The sequence below is a fragment of the Acinonyx jubatus genome, chromosome A2 (genome assembly GCF_027475565.1).
Source record: "Acinonyx jubatus isolate Ajub_Pintada_27869175 chromosome A2, VMU_Ajub_asm_v1.0, whole genome shotgun sequence".
NCBI classification, from domain to species: Eukaryota; Metazoa; Chordata; class Mammalia; order Carnivora; family Felidae; genus Acinonyx; species Acinonyx jubatus.
Window position 1 is genome coordinate 145,281,217 of NC_069383.1, and position 20,287 is coordinate 145,301,503.

The 20,287-nt window shown below is 50.0% G+C and overlaps 1 protein-coding gene across 6 annotated transcripts in view; it reads left to right on the forward strand.

Moving 5' to 3' along the window:
• POC1A (POC1 centriolar protein A) overlaps positions 1 to 20,287 on the forward strand; it is a 99,849-nt gene that overhangs the window by 9,535 nt on the left and 70,027 nt on the right. For 2 of the 6 annotated variants that reach the window (XM_053219285.1, XM_027038875.2), the window contains one exon: positions 19,427 to 19,511. Coding sequence is in view for 2 of the 6 variants with exons in the window: in XM_053219284.1 (XP_053075259.1) it covers positions 16,145 to 16,162; positions 19,427 to 19,511 (103 nt within the window). In the remaining 4 variants the exon portion in view is untranslated. Of the gene's footprint in view, positions 1 to 15,753; positions 16,163 to 16,238; positions 16,424 to 19,426; positions 19,512 to 20,287 lie in introns of those variants that run through there. The other 4 variants (XM_053219287.1, XM_053219284.1, XM_027038872.2 and 1 more) reach the window with 4 other exon arrangements.

Below are 20,287 nucleotides of genomic sequence, written 5' to 3' on the forward strand. Positions count from 1 at the left end.
GCTGAACCATGTAGGGTCACAGGGTTGTGCACGTTACTTTGCCCCTCCCCCTTACTGCTATCCCAACCTCCCAAAGTGCTCACTACCTCCCTGGGATGTGTCATCACCATCCCTTCCCCAACCCACATCCCTGATGAGGTCAAGGCTATCAAGAGCCCTATCCTTCCCTCGGCTTGCCTTTTCTGTGTCCATAATACTCATGGATGCCCTGATGGTCCTGTACAACTCTGAAAAGTACCCAACGGGCCTGTGTGGACTCTGGGGCACTACAGTCAAGCTGTGTGATAATAACAGTCTCTTCATTCAGGACCTCAATTTTTTCACCTGTTTAATGGTGGCATGGACTTGGTGGTTCCAAGTCCTTTCTGGCACTCATGATAGGGACAGCTGTGATCCTGTGACCCCTCAAGCACTTCCTGGGCCCTGGGCTCCTTGAGCCACCTGGCTCCTGAGATTCTACTCAAACCTTAAGGCAAATGCCTCTCAATAATGAATGGGCCCCAGTGAGGTTTCCTTGGGAACAAAGGAGAGCCCAGCTATGCTCTCACTGAAGGCCTGATACCTGGCTGTCTGTCAGGGTCACAGGAGGAGCCTGTGAGACAGGGCGCCACAAAGCCTGATCTCTGGGGGACTCACCCAAGCCTTCTTAACAAGCAACACACTGGCAGAAAGAACCTTCTAGAAAAGCTGCCACATAACTCAACTGCAAGCTCAGGCAGGGTGTCTCAGTACAAGAGACAGTCATTGTTCTGGAAAGGCCAGAGGCAGCCCCTCCTTCTTCCCCTTCTTGTTCCTGATCTTCCCAGACCCCTGGGGTTCCAGCATAACCAGTATGTCCCCCTGAGTTCAGGAGAGGTCAGTAGATTTATAAATCCCCAAAATCTAGTCAGCGTCACCATAGGGAGATTTGTGTACTTTCCAAAGAGTGGTTGTTGAGTGGCCAATGTGTGCCAGGTGCAGTGCAGGAGCCCAGAGAAAATAAACCAAAGTGCACCCTAAGTAGCACTGGTGCAGGACGTTTCACAGTGTTCTCTGGAAAAAAAAAAGTTCTGTGGTCAAGTAAGTTAGGAAAGCCTATTATATAATTCAGCTGGGCTGAACAAAGGTAAACCAGTTTCTTGCTTGTGGGTTTTGGCAGAGCCTGTATCAGGCTGTGTGCTGCAACAGTGTTCTGGGAGTGGGTGGAGAGAGAGTGTGAATCTCATTTCCACCCTGCTTTCTTCTCCAAGCCTCTGGCTGGGCGGGAGACCTTGAGCAATGCTGCTTGAGGAGCACCAGGATTCCAGATTCAGCAGGGTGCTGGGGAATCTGAATTTCTGCAAGTTGTCAGGAGCTGCTGCCAGGACATCACTTGGAAAACCACTGATCTTAGAACAGCTAGAGGGATCTTTCTAAGGCTAAAACACAGAGGTCCTCCTCTGCTCAAAGCTCTTCTGTGTCTCCCTCTCACTCAGCAGAAGCCACGTCCTCATGGAGTCTGTAAGGCCCCCCCACCTCAATGACACTGTCCCTCTACTTGTTTCTCTGTCCCTTAACCCTACCCAACAAATCCCCACCTGGGGCCTTTGCTGTTGCTGTCCCTTTTGCCCTGTATAATGCTCCTCCCCCAGATCTTGGTGGAGCAATCATCCCTCATCCCATCATTCTCACCACAACCCAGCCTTGTACCCCTGCTCTTCCAAGAGGCCCTCCAATACCACTGCTTTTTCCACAGCCCTGCATGTTGACTCCATGAGGCCAGGGCTGTGCTGTCTCATGACTCTGTTCCTAGCACCAAGCACAGTGCTCAGCAAAGGTTGGGGGGACTGTTAAGTGAATGGAGCCCAGGACCCCAGCAGGGCTAAAGCTTGGGCCTCCCAGGCCAGACAGGCCTGAGCATCTAGGAACACCCTCACAGGTGGACTCTGGATGGGGCCCTCTGGTCTGATGCCAGGTCTGGTGCCCTGGGAAGGGCTGGGGGGGAGGGCAGAGGTGTCCAGGCTGGGGCCGTGGGGAGTGGCCCTGTGGATGCCAGGTTCTGTCACTGGCTCTGTGAACCTTATCAGTGCTGAATTGTGTCCTATCCTTGGAGCACTCTGTGTTCCTGGTGCATCTCCCCAGAGGTCATGGAAGTGCTGATGAACTTATGATCCTGATGAGCTCAGAGGGTGTCCTGTGGCAGAAACCAGAAGTTTCTGAGGAACGGGGGCCAGATCTGTCTCCCCACTGCAGCCTCCATTGGCTCTGGCTTGGCCTAGGGGTAATCCCAGTGGGCAGCTGGGGGAAGGAGGGCTAGCCAAGCCCGTCTGACTGCCAGATGCAGAGGAGGTATAGGGAGGTTGTGGGGCAGTGGTACACTCTCCTCTTCTGTAAGGTGGGGGAGGGGGGGTGTGTTGCCCAGGACTTTCACCAGGGTGGCCTGTCTGATTCTGTGTCTTGTGCTGGTGGTACCCCTGTAAGCCCTCCCCGCTCATGTCAAGGCTGTGTTTGGGTAGCCTTGAGTAGCCCCCCACAGGGACTGTGTGAATTTGCACATGATATCAGTGGTGGCCTTGTTCAGGATTCCCAAGGAATTTTCTGGCAAGCAAGGCTTTGACTTTGGGCCTCCTGCCCAGTGAGCTGACATTAGGCCCTGAGCCTTGTTCTGAATGGCTCTGCCTGGTGGGTAGACTGAGGGCTGGGGTCCCTGGGCCACCTGTCCTGGCCTTCCTGTGTACTCATACTGCCGAGGCACACACAAGTGTGAGTGTATGAGTATGTAGGTACCTTCAGGAAAAGCCTGCCGGTCTGAGCTCCCACAATCTCCCCCCCAGTGTGCCCTGCTTTTTTAAACTACCATTTATTGAGAGCTTACTGGTGCCAGGCCTGTATTTTAATCCTTACAGCAACTCTGTTCCCTAGGGTTGTGTCTCTCAAAAGGGTATGTTGAAGTCCTAAACCCTCAGTACTTGTGGATGTGACTTTATTCAGAAATAAGGTCTTTGCAAATGTAATCACGTTGAAATGAGATGATACCAGATGAGAATGGACCCCAGTCCCATGATTGGTGTCCTTACAAGAAGAAGGAAATTTGGATACGTAGGGAAGACAGCCACTTGAAGAAGGCAGAGAGTGGAGTCATGTGGCCCCAAGCCAGGAACTCAGGGGCTACCAGGAGCTGGAAGAGGCCAGGAAGTGTCCTCTTCTAGAGTCTTCAGAAGGAGGATGACCCTATCGACACCCCAGCTTTTAAATTTGGGCCTCCAGAACTAGGAGAGAATCATTTTTTGTTGTTTGAAGCCACTTAGTTTGTGGCACTTTGTTACGGTGGCCCCAGTACCCCTAGCTTCTATTATGATCTCCATTGCATGAGGAGATGAGGCTCAGAGAGGTTGAGCTCCTGCCGACAGCTACACAGTAAGTCAGTGATTGGAACCCAATCTGCATAACTCCAGCCTTTCCCTCATGGACCCCGGAACTATCACCTCCTCCCTTACCTCCATCCCCTGACCCATGAAAGCACACCAATCCCCAGCCTCAGGGGAGACCCCATGCCCTCCCTGCTAGTGGCCTCCAATCTTGTTTGCTGGCTCCTAGACTTTCCCAGTGTCCTGGCTTCCCCAAGCTCCAATCCTACCTACCTACTCTTCCCTCACCACGCCCTGGACCCCAGCATGGCCTCAGTCCATGTGGGAACTCTGGTTGCCCCACAACCCAGCATCCTGCCACCCTTCCTGCCATCTCCATGAAGTCATATCTCCCTGCAGCTGGACCCCTTTCCTCCAAACAACCCAGGCCGCTCTGTTCTCAGACCTCTCCCTTTTCTGAAGGGGCTTCTTGGGGGCTGTCCTGCTGGGACCTCCATGTTCTCTCTTTGCCAAGCACAATACCCCCAGACACTCAGACTCCTGTCTTACCCCAGCTCCTTGCCAGTGGCCATAAGACCAAGCCAGTGAGACCTGGCATTTCTCCTTTCCCCATTCCCATGGGTCCCTGACCCCCAACTCTGTCCCAGAACTCCTGAATTCCTACACTTTGCTGAGAGGTGGCTACCACCTCTCCCCAAAGAGGAATAGCCCCCTGGCCGATGTCACCCCCATGTACATCCCCCTTCACCCTGGGCTGGTCACCTGTCACACTTAGGGCTTTGCCCAGTCTGTCCAGTTAAGCACCTCCTCTGAGTGCTGAGGTTTCCAGTCTCACAGAGTGGTCCTTATGAAGGGGAAGGCTGCACCCCTCGCTGGCACACCAAGCCTCTAATACTCCCCTGCTGCCTATAGGATGGAGGCTAAGTTCCCCTGCGTGGCCTTTGTGGCCTTTCTTGCTACTGTCCAGGCTCCTGTGGGCAGCAAGTTTCAGACAGACGGTGTCTGGGTTCTAGTCCTCTCTGCAGTAGGGCCTTCCCTGGTTCCCTGCCCCCAACCCGCTTGATCCCTTGCCTTTACCCTGGCCCAAGGGCAAAACTGACACTGCCCAAAGCAGGTGCAGATCTGTTTGGCCAAATCTGACACAGGCCTGGCATGATCTGGCAAATCCTGTGTCGGCCTGGTTGAGAGAGGAAAGGAGGGCAAGGCCATTACTTACCTGATATTGTGCTGACCTTCCCTGGACAAGCAGAAGTTTGCATAAGAGAGGTCACCGGAGTCCCTGTGTCCATGTGGCATAGCAGGACACCAGCACATGCAGGGTGTAGCAGCTTGTGTTGGCTCCCTTCCTGGTCCCCTCCCTCTTACATCTTTCATGCACACAAGGCCGACTTCCTTGCTAGTACTCCAGGCCCTGTGCAGAGGGCGTTCTTCCCCCAGATGGCCCGGAAGTGCCAGGCCTGCACCATGGCTATCGGGAATGTGAGGATAAACCCCTCGTCTCCCTTATCTTCAGGTGGGAGGGCCCCAAGGCATGTTCTGCATTGTGTCCCAGAGCTCTCCCATGTAATGGGGCCCCAGTCACCCACAGTTGGCCATCTGCTTAATAACATACTTTTCACTGGCTGCTTTCGTTTCTCTGTGTCACTTCCCCTTGCCCTACTGCTGTTTCCCAGAATCACCTCCCAAATAAATTACCCCTGAATCCTTTCTCGGGGCGAGCTTCTGGAAGAACCTAAACTAAGATATGCAGCAAACTAAGATATGCATAAAGAGTCTCACACAGGCACACATACACATGCAGCAGACACATACAGCCATGTAGAAGTGCTCAGTGACACGGCCAGGCACATGTGGTCAGTCGTACTCAGACACGCACACATATGCGTGCACACACAGATACGCTCATACTCCTAGACACACGGACACATCCTCAGTCATGACGCAGACACATGCACACACAGCTAGGCACACACCTGTGTCCGTTCCACGTGTGCTAGAGAGGGGACCAGAATGAACTGACCGGACCCTCCCTCCAGAAGCACAGAGATCCTCAGAAGAAGACCCAGGCCTGGTAGCCACAGAAGCGGAGGATCTGGCCTGAAGGAATCTGAGCAGCTTGAGCCCCATGGGGCCCAGAGGAGAAGCAGCCTTTCCTTCTACCTGTGGAGGGTGGGGGCATTTGAGCCAAGGGTAGAGGGTAGGATTTGCCCTGAGGGCTGAACACTGGGGTGTTCCAGGCAGAGGGAATAGTGTAGACCAGGCACAAGGGTGGGAAGGTCTGGCCCATGAGGTGGGATGGGGTGCAAGGCGAGGCTGGAGCAGGGACAGAGCAGATGGGCTGTGGAGAACCTTGCCTTATTCTGACAACCAGAGGGGAGCCATGGATGGGTTTTGACTGAGGGAGCACACGGCAAGCCCCAGGGAATACTGACAAGTGTAATCATCCCACATCTACGTCAAACCCCTTCTCGCCTCCTCGAGGACCATAAGACAAGTCCCATCCCCTCTGGAATTCAGTGCCTCCCTTACACAGGTGGATGCTCAGGCCCCACACATATGAGTAATCTGTTGGGGGGTGAACCTACCTGGGACCCAAGGATGACTCACCACGGGAGGCCTTTGTCACCTGGGTGAACCTCTTGGCTCCTGGCAGCTGGGATGGGAGGGGCCAATCCCCAAGGAGCAGGGGAACAGATGGGTGGAAACTAGGCAGTGGAGGTGAGTCCACACCAGGCAAGCTTGTCACTGCCCACCTTAGCCCAGAGGAGCTGTGTATCTCTTCCATCCCATAACTTGCCCTTCTGGGGCCTGGGATGCCATTTCTCTGTGGAAGACCTGCTTGTCCTTGAACCCCCCTTCCCACATGCCTCCTCCTGGAAGCCTCCCATCTTATCCACAGAGGGACACCCCAGTGCTGAGCTGGATGGAACCCCTCAGAGGACACTCACTGGGCTCAGCTTGCTTGATGGCTCCTTCTATCTGATTCCCCTGATGAGCCAGGCACAAGGGCTCCTGTGTACCTGACCCTCCATAATGTAGTGATCCCAGAATAGGGCTAGGCACACAGCTGGTACCTCACAGATGCTTGTGGAATTGAATTTCCTGCTACCAACCTAATAGAAAGCCCTTCTCTCTGAGTCCAGGCATCACTGGGGCCCTTGAAAGGGTTTCCCAGTGTCGCTTGGGTCCAGTGAGTCGGGTGACTGAACTGTCAAAGTTCTGGTGACCTTTCCCTGTGTCAGGCCGATGATGAGTGCCCAGCACTGCACTGGGCAGGGTGACCCAGCAGGGTATGGTTCCTGCTCTACTGGAGCTCATGTTCCCCAGGAAGATGCACAAGAAAGCAATTGCTCATAATCACCCTGGAGGATGGAGGCAGGAGAGGGTCCCTGGGGTGGACCCGGAAAGAGGTGTCTCTGAGGGGTTAATGTTCAGGCTGAGACCTGAAGGTCCATGCATGAGACAAGCCATGATCTCAGAGAAGGGCAGGCCAAGCAGAGGAAACAGTCAGTGCAAAGGTCCCTGGGAGGGTCTGAGCTTGGAGTGCAGGAGGCCAGTGTGACAAGATGAGGAAGGAGAGACAAAGGAGGTCTGGCTAGGCTTGCCTCCAGCCACTTCCCTCAGGAAGTCTGCCCAACTACATCCACCCATTGAGACCAGAAGGGCCTTAGAGGTTCCCTATGGATGTCCTTATTGGACAATAGGGAAACTGAGGCCTGAGTTCCCCTCAGAGCAAGTTGGGACCATAGAGCAAGTTGGGGTCAGAGTTGAGACTTGTCTAGTCTTTGGTCCCTGGCCAGAGCATCATAGATAGGTGAGAGCTCCCTTTGAAGGCAGGGCAGGGCTGTCCAGGTCCCCACTGTGCCCAGGGCTTCTTGGTGAGTTACCAGGACCATTACATAAGAATCACCCAGACCCATGGAGTCAGACTCTACAGCTGGCCTGGAAATCAGCATTGAAACCAACTATACCCTGGATTCTGGAAACCCTGTGCCCTAGGTCCTCTGAGCAAGCTCACACCCTTTGATGACCAGCTGGGAGACTCTTCTACAGTCCTGCTTCTTTTTTTTCAATTTAATTTAATTTAATTTAATTTAATTTAATTTAATTTAATTTAATATTATTTAATTTTTTAAATGTTTATTTCTTTTTTTTGAGAGACAGAGACAGAGACAGAGAGTGAGTGGGGGAGGGCAGAGAGACAGGGAGACACGGAATCTGAAGCAGGCTCCAGGCTCTGAGCTGGCAGCACAGAGCCCAATGTGGGGCTCGAACTCATGACCCATGACATCATGACCTGAGCTGAAGTCAGATGCTTAACCGATGGAGCCCCCCCAGGTGCCCCTCTACAGTCCTGCTTCTCACAATGATGGGTGATGGAGGGGGGACATGAAACTACAGGATACACTGGAGCATATTCCTGACTATCAGCATGACTTGGAGTGAACTGGTCCATCATCAAAACATTAATTTGATATTAAAAAGATATTAGAAGAGAAGTAGATGCCAAACCGACTTGACTAAGATAAAATATGAGACAACAAAGGACTTTCTAGCGTGGGGTCAGTCACTTCGGGACTCTTTTGGCCCCCATCTCTGCTTGTTGGGGGTTAAAGTGTTAAGACCCTTTTAAGTTACACTGGGGCCTGAACTATGTAAGGGTTCTTAGTTTTTCCAATATGTGTTAGAATTAAAGGTTCTGGCTGTGCAGGCACACAGACTTGGGTTCTGATCCTGGCTCCCCACTTACTAATTCTGCACCTCAGTTTCTCCATCAGTAAAATGGACAAAATACTGCATCACTCCTGGGGTTGGCACTAAGACTTCATGTGGCATTTGGGGTACAGTGACTCTGATGTATTAAAGTTATCAGTTATTTTATTTCTGACCTTATTCGAGGCCAGTTCACTGCACTGCAATTCAGGATTCCCTGGAGGGGGGAAATCCAATTGCCTTCTGACTCTGGGCCCCTGACCCCAGCTTCTCACTCCAAATGCTCTGGGGGCAGCCAGCAGAGTCCTGCTATGGGGCCCAAGGGGCTGTGGCCTGCATCTTCCCGTCTTGCCCACATCTCTGGAGTTGTGCTGGTAACTCCAACCACCCCCACTCCTCCAGCTGGGCAGTGGGGCACTAGGACAAAGAGTTACCTTGGCTACTGTGGACTGGGTCTATGTTCCCCGTGGCCTCACCAGAAGACTGAAGTCCAAAACGCTCAGTGACTTGCCTAAGACCACAGAGTCAATTCATAGTCTGGGGCTGTGCTGTCCAATACAGTGGCCACTGGGCACATATGGCTGTTACATTGAAGTTAATGAAAATTAAATATAATTTACAATTCAGTTCTTTAGGCACAGTGGCCACATTTCAAATGTTCAATAGTCACATGTAACCAGTGGCTACTGTGTTAGTGTAGATGTAGAGAACATTTCCATCATCACGGGAAGTTCTCTTGGTCACTCTGGTTTAGAACAGCTTGGGCCCAATGGCCTCACCTGGGGATCTTGTAAGACACTGGTACCTGGCCCCACCTGCAAAGGTTCTAAATGGCAGCCAGGGCTGAATACTGCTGCTCTGAAGCCCTGTCAGCATTATCTACCAGGAAGGTTCTCACGTTTGAGTTCAGACCTTTGATGGCATTTGCACCCCACCCCCAGCCCACCTGTGCAAAGCCAAGGCCAGGTGGCCTCAGTTTTTTGGGGTTTGTTCTATCATAGCTGGGCTGCCCTGGGTCCTTCTCTTTTCCCTGCACAATGTGAAGGGGAGGGCCATCATCTTCCAAGGGGTTGCTTGGGGCTGTGAGAGGGAGGGCATTGGTCATGCTCACGGGAGGACTCAGCACACAGAGGCGTCCACATCTGACTTGAGTGGATGGTGTGGCGTAGTGACTCTGTATCTTCACACCTCCTGGAAAGTGGTCCCAGATCCACTGACATCACTGTCCCCAGGAATTGCCATAGCAGCTCTAGTCATGCATTCACTGTTTGCAATGTGGAAGGACAGGCTCAAGGTGGACGCTCACCTAGAGGGACACCCAGTGTCCCCACGGGTGTGGGCTTCTTACCAGAGTGGCCAATGCTGTTGGATGGAGGAGTAGGCCTGAGTGAGGACGAAGGCTTGTGGCCCCTTAAACCCCTCCTGCTTTGGGGTATGGCCTGTATTTAGAGAAGTTTGGCTTGTAGGGGTGTGCCATTTCCACAGGGGGTAAGACTGAGGCCCAGAACTGCAATGAGACTTCAGAGGGAAGGTCCTCCTGCAGGAGTCACTCCCAGTCCTGATAGCGTAGCCTCATCTGTGAGGGGTCTCTTTTGGCTCACCTCAGCCCAAGGAGGGGACAGACATGTGGCTAGTCCCCTGACCCGTTGAAACTGTTCCCCATGATTCTTGTCAACACTTGTGTCCTTATAATCTGGCCCTACTTCTGAGGCCATCCACTTTGTCCCTGGTCTCCAGATACTCTACCCTCAATCCTGTCACCAGACCTTTGCCTAGTCTGTTCCCTGCACTGGAATTGTGCCCATCCTCTCTCCTGTCTACCTATGCCCTCTTTGTGCTCTGAAGTTCAGGTTTTCCTGCCCCCACAGAGAAGCTTTCCCCAATTACCCTAATCCCTTCCCCTTCTCTCCTGCTGAGAACAAGTCCCACCCTTCACAGACCTCATTACCTTTTCTTTTATTTTTTTAATGTTTATTTATTTTTGACAGAGAGAGACAGAGCATGAGAGGGGGAGGGGCAAAGAGAGAGGGAGACATAGAATCCAAAGCAGGCTCCAGGCCCTGAGCTGTCAGTAGCACAGAGCCTGACACGGGGCTCGAACTCACAGACCACGAGATGATGACCTGAGCCGAAGCTGGACGCTCAACTGACTGAGCCACCCAGGCGCCCCAGACCTCATTACCTTCTGTGAGCAATCTTGTCACGATTCATTTACTTAATTGGCAAATATTTACTGTGACCCCACTCTCTCTGGGGCCCTGTGCTGGGTGCAGGAATATAGTCACATCCTTTCCCTGGAACTGATGTTCTTTTTTTTTTTTTTTAACGTTTATTTATTATTGAGAGACAGAGAGACACAGAGCGTGAGCAAGGGAGGGGCAGAGAAAGGAGGAGACACAGAATCTGAAGCAGGCTCCAGGCTCTGAGCTGTCAGCACAGAGCCCAACGCGGGGCTCGAACTCACAAGCTGTGAGATCATGACCTGAGCCGAAGTCGGTCGCCCAACCAACTGAGCCACCCAGGCGCCCCTGGAGCTGATGTTCTAAGAGGGGAGAAGATAACAAACCATCAAGTCCAGTGTGCCAGATGGCAATGCCACTTGTGGAAAATAAAATAGAGGGAAGGCAGGTTGGCATTTTAAGTAGGGTGGCCAGGGAAAGCCACACTGAGAAGGTGACATACAAACAAAGTCCTGAGAGGAGTGATGGGTTGACCCAAGTGGACACAGGGACAATAGCCAATGCAAAAGTCCTGAGATGGGAGAACGCTTGGCACATTCCTATTCAAGGAACAGCAAGAAGACCAATGTGGCTGGAGCAGAGGCAGTCAGGGGAGAGAGGTAGGAGCAGAGGCAGAGAGGTGTCAGCGAGATTGTGGGAACAGAGGAGGTATGTGATGTGGTTGAGGTCACAGTAAAAAGTCAAATGTATTAAGTGGCAGCTCAGTATCCAGCTCTGATACTGATTAATAGCTCACGGAATCCTTCCTCCCCCATTGTGGCAGGTATGTTACGAGTATTTTACAGTCAAGGACATGGAGGCTCAGAGAGATGGTGTAACTCCTGGTAGGTCACCCAGCATGAAGTTGGCAGGGCCTGGGCTCACCCCAAGATATGCCTGACACTGGGACAAGCCCTGAGCTGCCGTGCTCAGTTTCAAGCCAGGCCGCAGTGCAGGGCTGAGTGACAGAACTGATGGGGCTTTCCAGGCATGGGTTGGACTGGGCTATGCAGGTGGGTGTGATCCCTACCTTTCCTCCTGCTTTCTCTGCCCCACCCTGAGGTGTTGGCTTTTGGGCAGGGGGTCTGGGAGTGATGACAGGGGGACAGTCTCTTGCAGGGGTGCCTACCCATGGGCTTTATACCAGGATAGAAACATTCTTGCCACAAGGGGGCTTGAAAAAGAAGCTCTCTTCTAGTCCCCCTCAACATTGAGGCCAGCAATGTTGGCTCCTCCAACGTTGAGCAACTTGAGGGACTCCCCCAACATGAGGGACTTAGATAGAAATGGAGTCCAATCTGATGGAGGTGGCACAGGGTGGGAGCTATTCAGTCAAACAGGGGAGGCACCAATCTTGGTTTATGCAAGTTGCGCCAGTGATGGATCCTGGCTTGTCTCTATGGCGTTGGCGGAATGTGGTGTTGCAATTTTTGGAGACTAAATGAGCCAGAGTGGGTGGGGCACCCCCAGCTCCTCTTCTGATGGGTAAGGATAGAAAACAGTGGGATCTGGAAAGACCAGGGAGGATGAGTAAAATCTTAGAGTGCCTGTAACTTTGAGCAAGCGTGACATTTGAAAATCATTTTACAAAAGGGTTTCTCTAAATTCAGTTTTGTAGACTGTGAGCTTCTATAGACCAAGGGTGTTCCACAGCTAAAATTATACAAACAAAACAACAAAACAAAAACAAAAAACACTACCAATAACAACAATAAAAGAACTCTGAGTTTAATGGATAGATTTTTCTGTATTTAATTTTTTTCCTTAATTTTTTCACCTTAAGTGTTTGCATAGCAGGCAATAGAATAGCTGAATAAGGTGAAGTTGGTGGGAAGACTTGAAAATCATCATTTGAACAGTGTTGAACAACTTCTGGGTATATGAATGATACAATACTTGAATTTTTAAAAATGTTTATTTTTGAGAGAGTGTGTGTGTACCACGCGCATGGCTGAGGCAGAAAGAGACACAGAGGATCTGAAGCGGCTTTTGCGCTGACAAGCAGAGAGCTTGATGTAGGGCTCGAACCTATGAACTATGAGCTATGACCTGAGCTGAAGTCGGATGCTTAACTGACTGAGCCACCCAGGCACCCCACAGTAAATGTTGTTTTAAGGAGAATTTTGATATCTAAGTTAAATGAACCTGAACATTTGTAATGTAAAGAAACCTATGCCACATCACCTTGAAAATGAGATTAAATGTATCTCCGTTTCTTCTTTATGGCCCCAGACTTTTCAGGTCCAAAGGAGAGATCCACTCCTCTCCATGCCAGCTATCTACATGTGCCTTTTTCTGAATAACTTCTGGTTTGAAGGTCCACGTAGACACCACCTTAGGTCTCAGGATGTAGTAAGAAACCTCAGTGTTGGAGTCTGGCCAAACTGGCCTGTCCAGGGGAGGTGACAGAAGGTTCCTGAATATTGCAAAACATCCGGTCCAGGTCAGTTCCAGGTTGGGAAGATGCCCGGAGCAGGGTTGAAGGTCTAGACAAGGACAGCCTGGACTTTCCACAGCATAAAGTGAGCAGGGATGGCCTCTAGTGGCCAGGCCCCTAGAAAGTCTCCTTCTCTTTTATTTTTTAATTTTATTTTTTATTTTAATTCTAGTGTAGTTAACATACAGTGTTATATTAGTTTCAGGTGTATGATATAGTGATTCAACAATTCTATACATTATTCAGTGCTCATCATGGTAAGTGTGTCTCTTTATGTATTTCACCCATACCCCTACCCACCTCCTCTCTGGTAACCACCACTTTGTGGGGTTTTTTTTCTTTGTTCTTTTGTTTGGTTTCTTAAATTCCACATATGAGTGAAATCATATGGTATTTGTTTTTCTCTGTGACTTATTTCACATAGCATTACACTCTCTAGATCCATTCATATTGCTGCAAATGGCAAGATTTCATTCTTTTTGATGGCAGAGCAACATTCCATTGTATAAATACAGCACCTCTTCTTTATCCATTCATCTACCGATGAACACTTGGGCTGCTCCCATAATTTGGCTATTGTATATAATACAGCACTAAACATGGGGAGAGGCCTATATCTTTTCAAATTAGGTGTTTTCGTATTGTTTAGGTAAATAAAAATATGGTAGTTCTATTTTTACTTTTTTGAGGAAACTTCTGTTCTCCACAGTGAGTGCACCAGGTTGCATTCCCATCAACAGTGCTTGAGGGTTCCTTTTTCTCCGCATCCTTGCCAACACTTGTTGTTTCTTTTGTTTTTGATTTTAGCCATTCTGACAGGTATGAGGTGGTATCTCATTATGGCTTTAATTTGCATTTCCCCTATTGATGAGTGATGTTGAGCATCTTTTCATGTGTCTGTTGGCCATCTGTATGTCTTCTTTGGTGAACTGTCCATGTCTTCCACCCATTAAAAAAAAATCTTTTTTAATATTTATTCATTTTTGAGAGAGAGAGAGAGAGAGAGAGCGTGAGTGAAGGCGGGGCAGAGAGAGACAGAGACACAGAATCTGAAGCAGGCTCCAGGCTCTGAGCCATCATCACAGAGCCTGATGTGGGCTTGAACCCATGGACTTGTGACATCATGACCTCAGCTGAAGTCTGACGCTTAATCAACTGAGCCACCCAGGCGCCCCCAAATTATTTTTTTAATGTTTATTTATTTTTGAGAGAGAGAGCGACAGAGCACAAGTTGGGGAGGGGCAGAGAGAGAGGGAGACACAGAATCTAAAGTATGTTCCAGGCTCTGAGCTATCAGCACAGAGCCCGACGTGGGGCTCGAACTCATGAACAGTGAGATCATGACCTGAGCCGAAGTTGGATGCTTAACCGACTGAGCCAGCAGGGTGCCCCCTTCCACCCACTTTTTTTAAATGTTTATTTTATTTTATTTATTTATTTATTTATTTTTAAAATTTTTTTAATGTTTTTATTTATTTTTGAAGGAGAGAGAGACAGAGCATGAGTGGGGGAGGAGCAGAGAGAGAGGGAGACATAGAATTTGAAGCAGGCTCCAGGCTCTAAGCTGTCAGCACAGAGCCCGATGTGGGCCTCGAACCCCACGAACTGTGAGATCATGACCTGAGCCGAAGTCAGACACTTAACCGACTGAGCCACCCAGGCGCCCCTTAAATGTTTATTTTTGAGAGAGAGAGACAGCGTGAGCACACAAAGTGGAAAGGGGGCAGAGAGAGAGAGGGAGACAGAGAATCCAAAGCAGGCTCCATGCTGTCAGCACAAATCTGGATGTGGGGCTTGAACCCATGAACCCATGAACCCATGAGATCATGGCCTGATTCTAAGTTGGTCGCTCAACTGACTGAGCCACCCAGGCGCCGCTGCCCATTTTTAATTGGATTATTCAAATTTTTGGTGTTGAGTTGTATAAATCATTATATATTTTGGATACTAACCCTTTTTTCAGATATGTCATTTACAAATATCTCCTCCCATTCAGGAGGTTGTCTGTTAGCTTTGTGGATTATATTCTTTGCTGTGTAGGAAGTTTTTAACCTGATATAATCTCAATACGTTTAATTTTGCTTTTGTTTCTCTTGCCTCAGGAGACATATCTAGAAATGTCTCCTTTTCTTTTAGAGATGGAATTTATTTTTTTTTTAATTTTTTTTTAACGTTTATTTATTTTTGAGACAGAGAGAGACAGAGAGAGACAGAGCATGAACGGGGAAGGGGCAGAGAGAGAGGGAGACACAGAATCGGAAGCAGGCTCCAGGCTCTGAGCCATCAGCCCAGAGCCCGACGCGGGGCTCGAACTCACGGGCCGTGAGATCGTGACCTGAGCTGAAGTTGGAGGCTTAACCGACTGAGCTACCCAGGCGCCCCTAGAGATGGAATTTATAAACCTTTCTCAGGTCTGAGGAGTCCGGAGAGGGCCAGGCTGCATCACGAATTCCCTCCAATTATAAATGGGTAAACTGAGGCCTGGAGCAGAGGTATTCCTCTCCCCCATCGCCCCCGCCTCCCTCAGGTCACAGGTCACACAAGGAAGTAGCAATAACAGAATAGAATCTAGGTTTCTTCACGTATGAATGTGATTCAGAGTGACTGGTGTTCTTTTAAGTTGACACTTGTTTGTTTTTCTTAATATTTATTCCTGAGAGAGGGAAAGATTGTGAGCGGGGAAGGGCAGAGAGAGAGAGGGGTACATTGGATCTGAAGTGGACTCACTGCTGACAGCACAGAGCCTGGTGTGGGGCTGGAACCCACCCAACCGTGGGATCCTGTCTGAGCCAAATTCAGACACTTAACAGACTGAGCCAACCAGGCGCCCCTAAACCAACACCAGGTTTAAGTTCAGAGGAGCGAACCATTTAAAGAATCTCTGAGGGGCGACTAATTGGATCTTAAGGTATTGGGGGAACACCTGGCCTCCGGGGCCCTTTAAGAGGACAAGGCTACAACGACCCACGTGTCCTCCGCTTCCGGGATACTTGCTACAGGTGGTGAACCCGGCTCACCCTCAAGGTATATTGGGAAGAGTAGTTCCACTTTCCGGCCGACGCATGGCGGCGGCCGTCTTGAAACTGCATTTCCCAGAAGGCTCTGCTTACCGTCTCAGGAACTGGGCTATGGGCCGGTGGACAGAACTCCTCATCCTGGGTTTTTAAATTTCTCAGGGGATGAGTGACGGTGGACAGAGGCCTTTGGCGGCGGTGTTCGTGGGCTGCCTGGCATGTAGGCGCTGCGCGCTGACACTGTGGAACCATCCACACAGCTCTGCTTCCGGCCGGGGGCAAAAAGCAGAGGCGCTGCGTCTCCTTTAATCGTCGTGGGCGGGGCGTGGCACCGCGACCCGCGTTGCTATTGGCGGCGGTTGGGGGCGCGGAAACTGAACCTGCCGCAACGGCCGACGCTGCCTCGTCCGGCGCCTTGGGCGCCCCGGGCCCGCCATGGCTGCACCCTGCCCTGTAAGTTTTTGCCCGCGGGTCTGCCCGGCCTTACTTTCCCCGCCCAGACTGTGGGCGCCTGGCCGGGGCGACGGCTTCGAGGGGGAAGCCGGGTTCCGAGCCAGTTCTCTCCGGTCCTAGTTTACTGTCTGTGCAGGGGGCGCTGGGTGGGGACACGTAGTGAGCACCTTCTGCGTGCCAGACCCTTTGCGGGCTCCCGGAGCCGACCAACCAGTCCCTGCTCCCAGGATTTGCATCCTAGCGGAGGAGACACTGGTACTGGTATGTTCCAACTGGAGGTCAAACCTGGGGTTAGCGCAGGGCCTCCCTTGGGCTCAGCCTCGCCATCCTGAGCAGTGGATAGCTGGATAGGGGCCAGTTTAGCGTACCCCTTTATCGGAAGGGGCAGCCTAGGTCTGCAGCATGATCTGGGCCCGGCGCCCTGAGTCTAAGGTTCCTCCAGAGGGAAGCACTCCAAAACTCCTCTTTCTGGCCTTTGGGCTGGGTTGAGAAGAAGACTGGGTGGTGCCTGTTGGCACCCTTAGGCGTGTGGGGACTTGAGCAGAGGGCCCAGGCATAGGATCCAGGCGTTTTGACCCCTAACCTAGTGCCCTTCCCTTAAGTCCCTCCCCACTTCCTTCCATATATAAGCCACCTTTGGGGGAGATGAGGAACCACAGAGCCTGGTGGGATGAGGTGGGAAGGGTGTTGGGAGGTTTCAGGGGCCCTCTGGTCAGAGGTGGATCTGAACTTGCTTCTTCCCACTGAGCCTAGAGGTGAGCATTATCTTACCCTTGTTCTCCCAAGAGGTTCAGGTGAGGCAGTTGCTGTTCTGTTGGGGGCCCTCCCCCAGCTGCCACTCCCTTTCATGTTGAAAAGGGGACTCTGGCAGGTGTGCTGGGGGTGGAGCTGGGCACAGGGCCTTTATTCTGGTTACAGCTCTGTGGAGGTGGCAGTGGCCTTGCTCTTTCCCAAGGACATTTTTCCCCCCAAGGGGAGGTTTTGTGGGCCTCCCTGGTGTGCCTGAAATGCTTTTTTGAGGTTTCTGATATTTGGGGTAGGAGGAGATGTTTGCACAGCAGGGCTGTGATTCTTCAAATGCTAAGAAGCTGCTGTTGAGTGGACAGTCTCTGGAATATTATCTCCATGTCTTCCTAAGCAGTGACCTAAACTACTGCTTTCTTGACATTGGGCTGAGTGGAGATGATGGAAGCGGCCCTTGGGGCCTGTCCAGGCTGACCTTTGGGTTCACAGTGGGACTGAGGGTACGGAATCTGAATCCTGAGATGCAGGTTGCTGAAAGACTCCCCATTTTCTCTCTTTGGTTCTTTTAGAAAAATAGCCTTATTGGAATATTATTCACATGCCATAAAATGTACCCTTTTAAGATGTAAAATTCATTAGTATTTAGTACATTCACATTGTTGTCCAATAATCATCACTAGCTAATTTCAGAACATTTTTGTCACTCCAAAGGGAAGCCTGTACTCATTAAACAGTCACTCCCCTTCTCACCAATCTAATTTCATTCTCTATAGATTTGCCTATTCTGGACATTTCATATAAATGAATCAGACAAAATGTGGCCTTTTGTATCTGGCTTTTTTCACGTAACATTTTCCATGTCCATCCATGTTGTAGCATGTCTGTTTCTTCATTCCTTTTTACTGCTGAGTAATATTCTATTGTATGGAGAGATCACATTTTGTTTACCCACTCATCTCTCTCTTTTTTTTTTTAAGTGTTTATTTCTTTTTGAGAGAGAGAGACAGAGTGTAAGCGGAGGAGGGGCAGAGACAGAGGGAGACATAGAATCCAAAGCAGGCTCCAGACTCTGAGCTGTTAGTACAGAGGCCGACATGGGGCTTGAACTCACGAACTGTGAGATCATGACCTGAGCCGAAGTCAGAGGCTTAACCGACTGAGCCACCCAGGTGCCCCAACATTTATTTATTTTTGAGAGGGAGAGCATGAGTGGGGCAGGGCAGAGAAAGGGAGACAGAATCCCAATCACGCTCTGCACTGTCAGCACAGAGCCCAACTCAGGGGGCTCAAACTCATAAACTGTAAGATCATGACCTGAGCCAAAGTCAGACGCCCAACCAACTGAGACACCAAGGTGCCCCTTTTTACCCATTCATCTCTTGATGGACATTTAGGTTTGTCCACGTTTTGGCTATTATAGATAATATTGCTATGAACACTTGTGTACAAGTTTTTGTGTGAACATGCTTTCAATTCTTTGGGGTATTTACCTAGAATTTGATAACTTTTTGAGGAACAGTGAGATTTTTTTGTTTAAAAAAATTTTTTTTTAATGTTTATTTTATTTTTGAGAGAGACAGAGACAGTGCAAGCAGGGGACGGGCAGAGAGAGAGGGAGAATCTGAAGCAGGTTGCCGGCTCCGAGCTGTCAGCACAGAGCCTGACGCAAGGCTCGAGCTCACGAACTGCAAGATCTGAGCTGAATTCAGACGCTTAATCAATTGAGCCACTCAGGTGCCCCGCAAAGTTTTTTTCCATAGTGACTTTTTCCATTTTTTGGTTAAGATTATTTTGTCTGTTCTGGCTGTCTCACATTTTCGTATGAATTTTAAGATCAGCTTGTCAATTTTTGCAAAAAGTGGCCCCCGAGATTTTGATAGGGACTGTGTTGTATCTGTAGATCAGTTTGCATTTTAACAAAATTGTTTTTTAAACTGTGACCATGGATATTTTTGCATTCATCTAGGTCTTTTAAAATTTCTTTCAATGAAGTTTTACAGGTTTTACTGTGTAAGCCTTTATTTCTCTTGTTAAATCCTTTCTTTCTTTCTTTCTTTCTTTCTTTCTTTCTTTCTTTCTTTCTTTCTCCTCCCTCTTTCCTTTCCCCCCTTTATTTCTAGATTTTTTTTTAAATTAATCTCTCCATCCAACATGGATCTCAAACTTATAGCCCTGAGATCAAGAGTCATATGCTGTACTGACTGAGCCAGCCAGGCACTTCTCTTTTTAAATTATTTTGAAGTATTCTTTCTCACGTGTCATAAATAGAATTGCCATCATTTTTCAGATTGTTCATTGCTGGTGTATAGGATCGATATTTGTATGTTACTCGTGTTTGTATCCTGCAACCTTACTTAACTGGCTTAGTTTTTTTTTAATGGATTCCCTAGGATTTTCTATATCCAAGACCATGCCTTGAGCATTTTTTAAACTCTTCCTATTATAGGAAGAGTCTTGGCCCTGGGGTCAAGCCCCATCCTCCTCCACATTTTCACTCATTTGACCCTGGCTGTCCCACAGGAGGACCCCTCACTGGAGAGGCATTTTAAGGGCCACCGAGATGCAGTTACTTGTGTGGACTTCAGTCTCAACACGAAGCAGCTGGGTAAGAGGAGGCGTCTTTTCCTAGGCCCTAGCTTATGAGCTGAGAAGGCTGATTTTCTACCTGGGAGGTGTGGTGTGGGGGAGGTAGGGCACAGTGAGAACCCGGGTGCTTTGTCTAGACCTGCATCTTGCTTCAGCTGGTCAGCTCTCTGGGTGCTGGGGGCTTTGTGAGCTTCATTCTACATGGCAGAGGTTGGGGGCCTTGCCAAAGTCACATAGGCTTTGAGGGTGGGACCAGCTTCTGGGCTTTTCACTGCATATATCCCAGCCACCTTTTGGGTCTGGGTTACGGAATGGCCCTAAACAGTGCTTTCTTTTCCTTGGGTCCTCCATTCTGTTGTCCATAGTATTATGGGAGCATCCAGGAGAAGGGTGTGGAGTAGAGCCGGGTACGCCTCTTCTACCACTGCCCTTGCACACCAGCTGAGTACCCCTGCTCTTTGGCCGCTTGGGGATTCATACACAGCTGTCATGGCTGCAGCTTTCTTGTTTCTGTGGACAAGGCTCTCCCTTCATCCTATGGTCAAGGTCCCCTGTCAGAGGCTGTTGGCCTTGTGATCAGTGTAGATTAAGAGCAAACTGAAGTTATTTGACCTGTCTTGGGGATCGCCAGGCTTCTGATTGATGTGGCACTCGCAATGGTAAAAGGCCCAATTGGATTGGACTGGCTGCCCTGTGTTGGGAGGACTTGCTCTCTAGAGCCCTTAGGGTGTGACTGTGCGGGGGCCCTGTGGAGGATAAGTTTTCTCAGAGGCCACGGGTTGCAGGCCAGGGCTG